Source organism: Serinus canaria, chromosome 3, assembly GCF_022539315.1.
Source record: "Serinus canaria isolate serCan28SL12 chromosome 3, serCan2020, whole genome shotgun sequence".
Lineage (NCBI taxonomy): Eukaryota > Metazoa > Chordata > Aves > Passeriformes > Fringillidae > Serinus > Serinus canaria.
In genome coordinates, this window is record NC_066316.1 from 94,668,179 (window position 1) to 94,681,539 (window position 13,361).

Consider the following 13,361-nt stretch of genomic DNA (forward strand, 5'->3'; position numbering starts at 1 on the left):
GAAAAATCTTTACTGAACTGCATTCCTACTACAGGCAGCAATGAATGCAATTCAGTAACTCTAATAGACACAGATCATTTGTATTTATCCCAAAATTAAAGATGTGAAAAGGCAATATTAACTTTTAAATATTGTCCTTCATCTTGAATTGAAACCACAGAATTTCTGAAAGATGAACTACATTGCTATAACAGATAGTTCAGAGGGGCACTAGCAGTCCGGTAGAAATAAGAGAATGTTGGCTCCAAAGTTTATTGGAAAACAAAAGCTGAAATCTTCACGTTGTCCACCTCTGATATAGTTCTGTTCATAATGGAAGTTCCCATATTCATACCATGTAATGCTTAGAAGTTAATTAAAAAGTGCTGTTTAAGCTGCTTTGAATCTTCTGTCAAGTTTCCATGGCTTGATGTTGTCTTACAATAAATTACCCATTTTGTAACTTACATCTAATCCATGCCATTTTCTTGGAATTCAAAAAACCTCATTTTATTGCCCCCACCACACACCATCCTTCAAAAACAAAAGTCACATAATATTTTCAAGCATTGTTCAAAAATAAAGCATTTTTGCAACCAATTCTTGCTATGAAACAATATGCACACAAAATGTACTTCTTAAATCCCATAAAATCCTCCAACATGAGGCAAAATGATAGTGTTTAAAAAGTGGCTGCAGACCGCAACATTGTCATTCAAAGCTGTTTTTTTTTTTGTCCATTTCAGTTCAAAATACTAAAACATTTAATCACTAAAGCATTAAAAAGAATTTACACTCTATTTATTTTGATCAGCTTACCTCTTCAGAAATATATATACCCCAAAAATGTGCATACATTAGCAGCTATAAACATTACATGGCATATCACACTATGTCAGCTTATATGAAAACGTACAAAATGTGAATGTATTCAAAAAACTATTCTGCAGTTACTATCTTTAAAGCAAGACATAAAATCATTATGAAGTCTTGTAAGCATAACACTGTTTCAAACAGAAATAAATATATAACACTTTCTGGTAAATTACAGCAGCAAAAAACAAGAGGCATCCTTTTTTTAAGCAAGATTTTCATCACTATAGCAGCTGTTCAGACCTGAATTCCTCTCACAGCCTGCTTTATATTTTCCAGTAGGGCTTTATTTTCTGGACTCTGATAACGATCTTGATTTGTATACATGTCCGTCAAAGTGGTCACGTAAGCATCAAAATTTTGTTCATTGATTGGTTCCTACGAGATATTAAATAGTAGTTCATATACAACTTTTATTTTCTTAATCGTATATTCATTTAAGCATAACATATTAGCAAGGCATACTGCCACCATTTTTATAATATTTAAAAAGCCTATTTAGTTCTTACTTAATTTTACAGGATACACTGGAACAGGCCCTCCATGTCTGTTAGCAGTTAAATGTATCTCTATGGTTTCAGTGCTGTTACCACAAATATCCAACTGGTTGATGAAACATAAACATAAAAAAAAAAGGTATCTATTGTATGAGGTGAACTGAAGATCGCCAAATTCCTTAACTTGTGCTCTCAATCACTTACCATATGTGGCAGCTGGATATTAGCTAGACTATGAATTAAAGACTGGCTTAAATTGGCCAATTCATGAAGAAGAGACTCATTTTGCTGTTCAATTACTTTGTTTTCCTCTTCTATCGTCTTCAGGTTGCTCTCCATTGTGGTAATCTAAAATGGACAAATTTGTGTACAATGTAATATAAGGCAAACTGGTACAAAGCATGCATTCTTTGAAGGGAGAGAGAGCAGAAATACCAGGGAAAGGAGAAAAGGTCTATTCATTCATGTTTAAAAAGGTTTTGCTTGAGTTTGCAGTTCTTATCGTCACTAAGCCTTTCTTATTCCCACTGCATGTTGTGTAACTTTAACAGCTTGTCTTTTCAATACTGGTAATAGTGAGTGAATGAACTTGGGTTTGATTCCACTCCTTTAGAGCTTTTCTTGTATAGTTGAAAGGCATTAAGGACCTTAGTTCTGCAAGTTCACCCATGCAGTCAAACTCCTAGAAGCCAATCTTAGGGGCATTCTGCAGTAAGTCACGCTTTTCTTATATTTTCAGCTACACATATGTCTTGTTAATTAAGCACGCACAGCTCCTTGCTGCCAATGCTTAGCTCTTTGTAAGCATAACATGATTCTGTGCAAACTCACAGGGCTGCTTTTGAAAGTTGAACAACTGCATGTTATTGCAATGTATGTACAAAGTCAGAAAGTTTTCCAGTACATAAAGGGAGTTGTAAAACTGAAGAAACTGAAGAATATTTGTGCATAGGCCTGTGGCACTGCTTCATGTGCAAGTGAAAACAACTGAGACTGTGCTCTGCCTGTGTTTCCAGGTGACCAGACACGTTATCTCTGACCTTGCATGGTGCCCTGCTTGAGCTAAAAGCGTTGCTGAGAGAAAGAGCTTGTGGAGAGCATTGTGCTAATGGAGTTATAAGGATTTCAGATGAGCACTGGCCTATGTCCAGCTCATCAAGAGCACATGCAGAGCTCACTCACATCTGTCTGTACTTTCCTCTGTAGCCCTGTCTGTACTTTCCACATGGGGTGATAACTGTTAACATCTATTACAGAGTGTACAGTGTGCTCTGTGTGTGTGTAGGTTAAAATATGCATTGACGAGAAAAAAGAAGCCAGTGAAGTGGAAAAAATGCCAAAGAACACAAGGTTTTGAATTCTCAAAATGAGGTTTATCCATTTCTATACTGGCCTAGAGAGTGAGCTGTGGAAAGAATTGATACAATTAAAATGCTGATGGGAAGGTCAGAGGTTTGTGCAGTAGTAACAGTCAGAAGGGTAAAGGTTCTTAAGCGCACATCAACTTGACCTTTGGTGAGTAAATGTTTGGAAACTGGTGGCACCGTCAGGTATAGAGGTATCACATTTTATTTTGGACCTACACTTTTAGTCTGCTTATGGAAATACAGCCCATTAGTTGATAGAAGTAATTTTGAAAAGAGATGTGTCTACACAAACAGTCTCCGAGTATCTCTTGCTTTAACTCCAGGTGCATATTGCAGTTAACCCAAGGTGCCAGTATTGTAGGGACTTGCTTTTGTCACAATTAATTGATTCTGAGCTAATTTCCACAAAATATATTAGTAAGGAAAAATACTTTCTTCATCTTTGAACCTGGACACCGGATCCTCCTCTCTTACTTTGCTTTCAGCTTATATTGGAGGGAAATGCTGTATCCAAATGCAAAATATCTTTCATAGGTGCTTCTTAGTCAAGTCATACTCCAATACCTATCCTATTTTTTTTTTAATATTACAGACCAGAATGATGAGTCTGATGCTAAGGAAGGCTCAGTTCAGTATGGCATACTGCAGCCACCTCACACTAACTTCAACAGGAGCTGACATTCTACAGATTTTTTATCTAGCTAAGCATTGTGACTTGAACCATCTTTTTTGCTTTTTTTCATGAGATGCTGAGTATCTGCAAATACAGTGGCAGATGATCAGCATATCTTACCACTTCACTTAGCATTCATCTGTAAGTTCATCTCTTTAAATGTAATTATTGTATTTGTTCACTTAAAGGCTGAAATTTCCCTGCCCACATTTTACCCTAAAACTAAGAAATGTTTACTTATGTGTATTCTGAAAATAGGATAATCTGTTTCTTGTATAAAACACACAATTATTTGCAGATTTGTTCTTCCCCTCTCCCCTTTATGTGTTTCTGCTCCTCTCATCTTTGCATGCTAAATTTGAACGAATTTACTAGAAGATTTTAGATTAAAAATACTTTCTTCAAAGTCTTAAGTAAAAAGGCAGCTGAATAAAGGAGAGTCTTATAATGGCTCCAACTAAGAAAAAAGATTTCTCACTTTATTAAATTGAAAAATTCTACATGGAAGCATTTCCTGTTCGTGTCATATGAAAAACTTTCACTGGCACTTACAATCATATGGATTGCAAATCTGTATGAAACAAGACTGTTGCTACTTCTGGTGCTCACATAACTTCCACTATTTTCCCACTGCTTATTCCCCATCTGTCAAATTTTACTGAAATCTAAGTTGCACGATGATTTTCTATAGGTTTATCAGCAAACATTTTGTTATGTCCAATATAATTTCACTGGTGCAAATAACGGGGACTGTTGACTTTGATCCTCTTAATACTTTGATAACGACTATGATGTAACTCTCTGTGTGTTGTAAATGTAAATTGCTTATCTTCAGGAGAGTTTATGAATTCAAAACTAAGGCGTCTAAATTTTTTTGTGAAGTTTAACTCAGTTGGGATTCTCTGCAAGGCCTTTGTAGCTAGCTGGGTAAGAACAGGTAAGTATTAGACCAGATTACCCAGAGATTGTGGAATTTCTAGTATGGGAAGTAAAGAATCAGTTAGACAAGCACCTGTCAGGTTTAGTTGAGGAAGATCTTAGGAAATAAAGATGACAGGTAGATAAAATAATGGTTTTCATGATCTCTTATAGCTTTACTTTTAAAAATTCCATTAATCATTTTAATCTGCCCTTTTTCTAAATCTGCTTCACTGAAGTATGAAAAATATCCTTTTAACCTATTGGTAAATTCAGCTGAGCTTTCGCCTACCAAGAACATTCAGTGGTCCCACAAGTGCCTAATCTGACTTCTAAGAATATGCAATGGCACTAGTCTGAAGTATGAAAGCTGGAACTGAGACCACTAAAGTATGGCTTTTGTACTCATTTCAGATCAAGCTTGATATGAAATTCCTAGATAAATCTCTGAAACTCAATACAGGTTTATGCCTGTGATAGTGCTATCATGGCTTTATTTTTCAACCCATCTGGCCAAATATAAAATTAAAAGTGCAGTAAATTACTGACAACTGGAGCATTTACCTAATGTACCTGTAACAACCAAACTGCTTCACATTTTTTGAAAACTCAGCCATATCAGTCTGTATGTGAATAGCATCCACAGTGTATTAAGCAGAAGAAAACATGAGACAATTGGAAGCTGCCAGATTCAAAATTTATGACCAAATTTCTCAAGAGTAAATATATGTAATTTTCCTGCCATTGACTATTCTTCTTGCTTTGTGTTATTGCAGATTTTGTACTCATTACCCTACAGTTATACTTGGTCACATCAGGAAACTGTGTAAACATTGAATCAAATCCTATGAAAGCTGAATAATGACAGTGGAACTCTGAATGCAGGCATAAAATAGAAGTGAGGTTTCAGTATCCATCTGGCTAAGGTTTAGAAATCAAATAAAACCCAAGCTGAAGAAGCAGATCCTGCCTTGCATTTATGACTATACAAGAGGAGAAGAGACATGGTGCCCATCTCCACAAGCAGCAGACAAAGAAATAACAAGGAATGGTTTACTCTGTTTCCATTGAGATCAACTGAGTGACTGTCATCATGGGACTAAAGACTGACAAATGGTGACTGGGGTGAACTTCACTCTTGGTGTCTGTGCTCAAATCATGTGAAGAGACAAGCACCAGAATCTATGCTGGATACTGAAAAGTTCTAGGGGAATCAAACTGATTTTCTTCTTTTGCTTTTTCCATCCAGTTTTAGAACTGTTGAATAATGGGATTTTAGTTAATAGTCTAATAGTTAGGTTTTCTGCTTTTTTGCCCCCCCCCCAACAAATTTATACAAAATGAAAAAATAATTAAGCTGGATCTCTGGAACCACTACTGCTGCCAAGGGCTGCATTTAGTGTATCACATGGTACACTAAATACTCACTTCTCTGTCTAAATTTCCTCTGTAAGACATGACAAAAGCCATGTTGTTCATCTGAGCTCCTACACCTTGTAACTTACGTTAATGACCACGTTGTCACACAATATTTTAACTACTACCAGAAAGGCACAGCCTTATCAAGGGGAAATACCAAGCTGACCATGACAGGTCATGTTTTGCCATTATTTTAAAGAATGTATTTTGCTGAGTTCATTTTGGTTTTTTTTTACTGTTGGTAACTGATGTGAAAATTGCATAATGAATACAGTCTTCAGATTTTATAAATAGCAAATTATGCATAGATATCTTAATATATAAGGAAACAATAAATGTCCTACATTTTTTTATCAGTCACGTAGAAAAAGCAGCTTGAATTTAGGGCTTCATAAAACTGTTACCTGAGTTCTGAGTTTAATCATATCAGCTTCCATCTGGGAGTTGGATTCATTTAGTTCTTTGATTTCTTCATCTAACTGTTTAATTTCTTCATCATTTTCTATACCTGTGTGACATAAAAATAAAAGGGATATTAAGATAATTAACGTTTAAATCAGAGTTCAGTGAATTAATTATTTCCATATTTAAAATCCACTTATTTCAAGCAAAAAAAGAAAGCATTCTTCAAACTTTTATTCTGCAGTTAAAAAGAAGTATTTTCAATTACTTTTACTTTTTATTTCAATTACTTTTACTTTTGAAATTGCAGTAATTCTCCAGAGAAAATGCTGAAAATACCTGGAAGATCAGAAGGACCTTTAACTTTATGTACATTCCGTTAACTTTATTATAAGAAATGTACCCGCAGCAACAAATTTTGCTCCACTGTCATACGTAATTTATTTAAAGACTGTTACAGATCTTCTGAAGGAAAGTAAAAAATCTTAACATGGTAATCTCTTCATATTACAGCATTATCAAGAGAACCTGTAACTAATTCAGATTTTTTTTTCTCAACAAAGAGAAATTTTGTCGACGTACTGGGATATATTGTGATTTTGCAGTTGTTTTTCATGTTGGATGATGGCTCAGAATGGTTCAGAATGGTTCAGAAGGATCTTATTAAATAACTATATATAGAGTAATTTTAAAATGGAAGTGCTTTATCACATTTTTTGAAATAAATATTAAAAGCAACCGAACTTTAAAGTTAACTGCATTTCTAAGAATTCAGACAGAAATAAACAGTAACAGTTTAATTTATTTATCTTTATAATTAATATAACAAAGCATAAAATAACCCTGGGAAGAGACAGATAGATCTGTCTTTTTTCAAGTCAAAGTATGAACACCTAAAGCCAGAGAAACTGTTGCTCCCACTCTCCTTCTTCTGCTGGTAGGAATCTTTCAAACCTTTCCCCTCAGTGCCTGATTCTGATAGGAAAGATGTCACAGAATTGCAGAATGGCTTGGGTTGGAAGGGACCTTGAAGATTATCTAGTTTTGACCCCTCTGCCATTGGCTGGGACATCCTCCCAGACCTGGGAAGACTAGACCAGTTTTTTCAGGGCCCCATCCAGCCTGGCCTGAAACACTTCCAGGGAGGAGGCACCCACAGCTTCTTTGAACAACCTGTTCCAGTGTCTCACCTCTCTCACAGTAAGGAGTATTTTCCTAATATCCAATCTAAACCTACTCTCTTGCAGTCTGAAACCCTTTCCCTTTTGTCTTGTCACTATGTGCCCTTGTAAAAAGTCCCTCTCCATCTTTGTTGCAGGATCCCTTTAGGTACTGGAAGGCTGCAAGTGGGACACCTCAAGGCCTGATCTTTTTCAGGCTGAACAATCCCAATTCTCTCAGCCTTTCCTCATAACAGAGCTGCTCCATCCCTCTGATCATCTTGGTGGCCTCTTCTGGACTCACTCCAACAGGTCCATCCTGTGCTGCTACCCCAGGGCTGGATGCAGCCCTGCAGGTGGGGTCTCAGCAGAGCAGAGCAGAGCAGAGCAGAGCAGAGGGGCAGAATCCCCTCCCCACGCTGCCTCTGATGCAGCCCAGGGCACTTTTGTCTCTCCAGGCTGTGAGGGCACATGGCTGGGTCATGTCCAGCCTCTCACCCCCTCACACCCCCAAATCCTTCTCAGCAGGGCTGCTCTGGATCTGCTCATTCCCAGCCTGTGTTGATACCAGGGCTTGCCCTGACCCAGGTGCAGCACCTTGCCCTTGGTCTTGTAAAACCTCAAGAGATTCCCATGGGCCCCTTCTCCAGCTTGTCCAGGTCCTCTGGATGGCATCCTGTCCTTTAAGAGTGTCACTGCACCCCAGCTTGGTGTCATCTGCAAATCTGCTGAGGATGCACCTGATCCCTTTGTCTATGTCATTAATGCAGATATTAAATAACACTGCTCCCAGTACAGACCCCTAAGGGACAACACTTGTCACTGATGTTCAGTGAGACTCTGGGCCATTGACCACTACCCTCTGGATGTGACAATCCAACCAATTCCTTATTCACCTAACACTGCACCCATCAAATCCATCTGTGTCCAATTCAGAGAAAAAGATGTTGTAGGAGACCATGGCTGTGGCTTTACAGAAGTCCAGGTAAGTGACATCTGTAGCTCTTCCCTCGTCCAGTGATGTAGTCACCCCATCATAGAAGTCTACTGGGTTGCTCAGGCAGGCCATGTGTCCAAGTAGCCAAAATATCCACATATTACTTCTTAAGGCATTCTTCCTGGGCATGGCAGATACTTATAGTTTTCAATACTACCCAGGTTGTAGAGAAAATAACATCCAGATCTTTCACTCCCTGGTTAGAAACTCTTGAACAAAGACAGCCACTGCTTTCTCCAGCTGTGCTGGCCGTGTGGGCTGAGGTGCCTCCAGCACTTCATTCAAATGCTCTGTGGCTCTAAATGCGGTTAATACCAACAGTTAAGAAGGCATGCACTGTTACAAACTAAGTGACTACACAGTTTTCCAAGAAAATTCAGGACTTGGGCACCTCCCAGAAAAGTTTTTATCATATTACTTATTTGAACTACATTTTGCTTTTACTGCACTTCAAGTACCAGGGTACTATCCTGACTTTCATCCAAGGTACCTTCATCATCTTCCCTGCAACTCAAGGTTCCCAGGAAGAATTGCAGTTTACTGGAGCTGAAATGGCACAAAGCCATCTCCATCTGCCAGAGGTTATAGAGCCATAGCTCCAAATGAATTCATGGGAACTCAGGAGGAATTGACATTCTGGAAATAAACCCTTTTTCTCTTCTGAATCCTGCAACAATATAAGACTAACTATCACCCTTTGATGAATGAAATGTGAACCAGCAAATTATAATGGTATATGCTACTTTGAAATATTTTCGAGTTTTAGATTTATATAGACATAACTCAGTCTGACTGCTCTACTCCTGGCTCAGGTTTCCAGAGCATAAGACCTGGTTTCACTCCTACTGACAGTGAATTTACAATTTATATGGAGTGGATTTATACATGTAGGAAAAAAGGCAACAGAGTAACAGTAACTTTAGTTTACAGAGAATTAGTATTTAAGAACTTAATGATTAAAAATTTACCATTGCTGGCCCGCTGCTTTATTGTTAGCATTTGTTCTCCAGACAGCTTTGCTTTCTTCATTGCCGAAGTAGCTCTGGGGCATCCTGATAAACTGTGAACAGTAAGGAGCCTGTTAATTTTGACAGGTCATTGAAAAGAAATCTGTAATCCAAACCTGCTATAAAAACAGTATCAGAGACATGGTTTATCTTCACTGCCTAGCACTGAAAGAGTGCACTAGTCTGAAAAAAGAAAGGACTTACCAGTAGTGATTTCATTGTTTTGTTTTTCTTCCAAGATCTTTTTGCATAGACAGCTAATATAGAAGTCAGATATACAGTTCAATTTTCTTAAGATAAAATACTTTTAATGAAACGTTTTATTTTAAAAGCAGTTATTTGAATTTGAATTTACGTGTCCCTGTCTGAACTTCCACCCTTTTTTGATTCAAATGTTCAAACATGAAACTGAATGCTGAGAGAAGAGGACAAGAGCTACCTCTCACATCCAAATGACTAGCTCTTATAAACTGCTTTTCTTGGTGAATATCACCTACTGAGCTAGCTAAATTGCTCTTTTCTGATTTTTTTCTTAAAATGGCAGTAACTTACGTGTTGGCTTTTTGTTGGAGCCCAAGGAAGTAATTCCAATAGAAATTACGTTGTTTTAATGGGGGATATACATGTCTTATAATGTGCATTTGTTACATTTATGGATGTACATTCGGTTATCTCTTCTCTCTCACATTGCCAAAATATTAAGCTTTTTAATTACATTGTACAAAACAGTTTGATACCCAACATAGTCTTAGCAGTCTTTATTGTAAAAATTAAAATACATATTAGACAGTGCTCAGTATTTAACAAGTAATGGTACACCAAACGACCCCCATTTTTCAAAATCACATCTTTTCTGTAGTTGCACTTTCACAGATAAGAGAGAATACATATTCAATCTAATTTAATGATGGAAAAAACCAAAATCTTATTCTGAGGAAGCTTTACCTTTACTGAAGGGAATTTGGAAGCTTGCCAAACAATTTCCTCTTGCGTCCACATTTCAGTTTTCATAGCCATGCAAACTGAGTAATGTTATATACTTCTCATTGCATACAGGCACATTTTTATTTCATCTCCAGATCCAAAGAAAAAATTTGATTTTACAATTTTCAATTGTGCATATCAGATTCAAATCTAATACACAAGTAATCCCTTCTGTAATATGGAGGGAAGTGGTGTCTTTGATTAAAAGCATTCCTTAAAGTAAAGATGCAGCTTCCTTCTAAATAAAGTCCTCTAATTTAGGTATAGTTTAATTATTGAAAACATTTCTTTGAACAGCCTGGACTATTATTATCAAGTGCAGTCATACAAAAAAGGATTGCTCGTAGGTAAATATATTAAAAAACTATTTTCTCAGTGTTCAACATTTTATACAGCTTTGTGACTAAGAAGATGTATAATAAAATAATACTAGTAGTATCAAGAAATGACATGACCTAGTAGCTTTTGGCTGTAGCCTAGTTGGTAGGATGCCAAATTACTACTCCAAGGTCTGCGATGGACTCAGTGCGTGACTGTAAAATATCCTCTTGATGTGTCAAAGGGAGCCTTGAAAACGATTAAGAAGGAGAGGATTTGGTGTTTTGGGAAAAAATGTTGGCACAGAGAAAGAAATGGGATAATGGTATATGCAAAGTTTCTGCATCATTTAACTGACTTCATTTTTTTAACCTTTCAGTTGGTTTAATGAATTTTCTCAGATTTTGTCCTCACTCTATTTCAGAAGAAGTTAGCATCACTGGGCATAAAAACAACTGCATTAGATTACTCTCATCTTGTTCTGTAGCCTTTTCCTCTCTAAAAGTCCTGACTGATGACAACCCCTGAAAATAGAATCAGCCCTCAAACAGCCTATAGGTATGGCATTCAAACAGACCAAGAAGAAACCTGGATCCTAGAACAGCACATCTGAGAGCAGAGAAAAATAATCAAACAAATCAAATTTGTTCCGAAGTGTTAGAAATCTACTGTGTGATTCAATGTGTCTAAATCCAAATTTTGGTGCCAGGGACCCAATCTTATTCTCAGGTCATGGTTCTACACACCAAGATTTCAGGACTGCCTAAACCTGTAGATATCTTCTCAGCTAGCCCGGAAGGTTATCTCTCCACTGGCGTGCCCAGGGTGCTCCAGGGTGCACTCTCACTCTGAGGCCCCAGGTGCAAGGTTCCATATGTGAATACTAAGCTTTCCTATTTCACAAAAGAGGGTGGTCACATTCTAGCTGCCAAGCAGCAACTGTCCGTGGCCCATCACCACTGGAGAGAGATGTATTGCTGTATTCAGGCACCCTTCTGCCTGAACTGCTGCCTTCTGCCTAAACTGAACCTCAAAGATCTGGGTGCTGTGCTCCATCCTTGCTGCTGGAACTGTTGGAGAGTCCTTCTGCACAGATTATCTACCTTCTTCTGGAGGCAGCCAGATGAGTCACGAGTTAGTGAGGGGAAAGGCAAAGAGCTGCCTCTTTTTTGGGCATACTAGCGAAGATGCAGAAGGGTTCTGCAGCCAGATAAGTTTTGTTCTAATCCACTGGTGATCTAATACAATATTTACAGACAAAGGAGGGCTGTGACCAAAATGGGTTTTTTGCAATACATCTGCATGCCTAATCCACAAGCTTCCTCTTTTTTCTTCCCCAATCCTTACATGCACTGCTTTAACTTGTGCATCATGCACCTCTGTGACTACCTTTAGCTTGTTACATATTTGTCCTTAGAAGAGGCCATGAATGAATAGATGGTCCTAAATTTTCCAGTGGCTTGATGCAATTTAAGAAAGCATTCCAAACTCCCAAAAGTATCCTGCTCACCACAGAGGAAGATGCCAAAGCCAGACCATGCCATTGCTTTCCTCTGCAGATCTTTTCTGGCAAATCTGTCTCTTCATTAATTATATATTGTATTGTAAGCAGATGAGCTCACTTTCCTGAGCCAGGCACTTTCAGTTTCAGTGAAGCAGATACCAAGTTAGTAACCTAAATTAAGAGTATTGACTTCTACTACAGTTTGTTTAACTTGTCTAAATTCTCAGAAATTAGTTAGTCAAAGATAGCAATGTGCATCCTTTTCCGCTTTGCTCTGTTCTTAATTAAGTTACCTAAAACTGTTTTAAGCAATTAAAAAGTAAATTAGGACTTTTAGAATAAGCTTCTAGTCTGCAAGGACATTCTACCTCTTATCTTATTGACCATGTTTACTTCTACTGAGGGCAACTGCTCTTTGAATTGAGAACAGCCAAAAGAACTCAGGATATATGGGAAGATAAGATGAAAAACAAGGTGAAGGCAGTGTTGCACCAAAAGTGGGCTGTTGTACAAAGGCTGAACCCTACAGAGGTGTAAAGTTAACCAAAAAGCTTGACTTGAGATCCCAGTGAGACTGAGAGTTGCTTGAGATTTCTAGAAGACTGAAGGGTAGAAGGAGACAGAAGGTCACAGGAGTAGATATGATTTTGTTTTTTTCCTGTGACTGGCAAACAAAAGAACACAAGTGAAAGCTATTTCAGTGCTTTAAGAGTTATGCAATACATGCTTTAAATATCTCAGAAATGAAAAAAAGACTATGAGAAATATCTAGTAATTTTGTTAAGGATACTACTTATCCTTGCATTAAGTATGCTATGAACCTGTATCAGGGGAGGTTGAGGTTGGATATTAGGAAAAGGTTCTTTATCCAGAGGGTGGTTGGGCAATGGAACAGGCTCCTCAGGGAAATGGTGACAGCCTGATAGAGTTCAAGAAGTGTTTGGACAATATTCTCAGGAACCTGGTGTGATTCTTGGGTCTGGACTTTGATGATCTTTGTGGGTCCCTTCCAATATTCTATTTTAAGTTTGAAGCCTTTACAGTTGATGTTTGTCATAGGTTTTCAAACTTTACACTTATTTTTACACAATTCTGCAGCTCATTCATTTCAGCAAAGAATCAGTAAAATTAATCACAGTTATCTCACTTGCTCCTGCCATTATTCTCATACACACAAGAAATCATAAGAACATATAAACACAGTTGAGTATTCTTTCCATGGTAAAAATGAGTTAGGCTTTCTAACAACATTGCTGGGGTACT

The 13,361-nt window shown here is 37.6% G+C and overlaps 1 protein-coding gene across 4 annotated transcripts in view; it reads right to left on the minus strand.

The window, feature by feature from the left end:
* Positions 1-489: 489 nt before the first annotated feature.
* MYT1L (myelin transcription factor 1 like) overlaps positions 490-13,361 on the minus strand; it is a 126,932-nt gene continuing 114,060 nt past the window's right edge. For 2 of the 4 annotated variants that reach the window (XM_050972398.1, XM_050972397.1), the window contains exons 18-21: positions 9,254-9,345; positions 6,131-6,234; positions 1,554-1,697; positions 1,090-1,230 (exon numbers count right to left, since the gene is read on the minus strand). In XM_050972398.1, the coding sequence (XP_050828355.1) occupies positions 1,090-1,230; positions 1,554-1,697; positions 6,131-6,234; positions 9,254-9,345 (481 nt within the window). Of the gene's footprint in view, positions 514-1,089; positions 1,231-1,553; positions 1,698-6,124; positions 6,235-9,253; positions 9,346-13,361 lie in introns of those variants that run through there. The other 2 variants (XM_050972400.1, XM_050972399.1) reach the window with 2 other exon arrangements.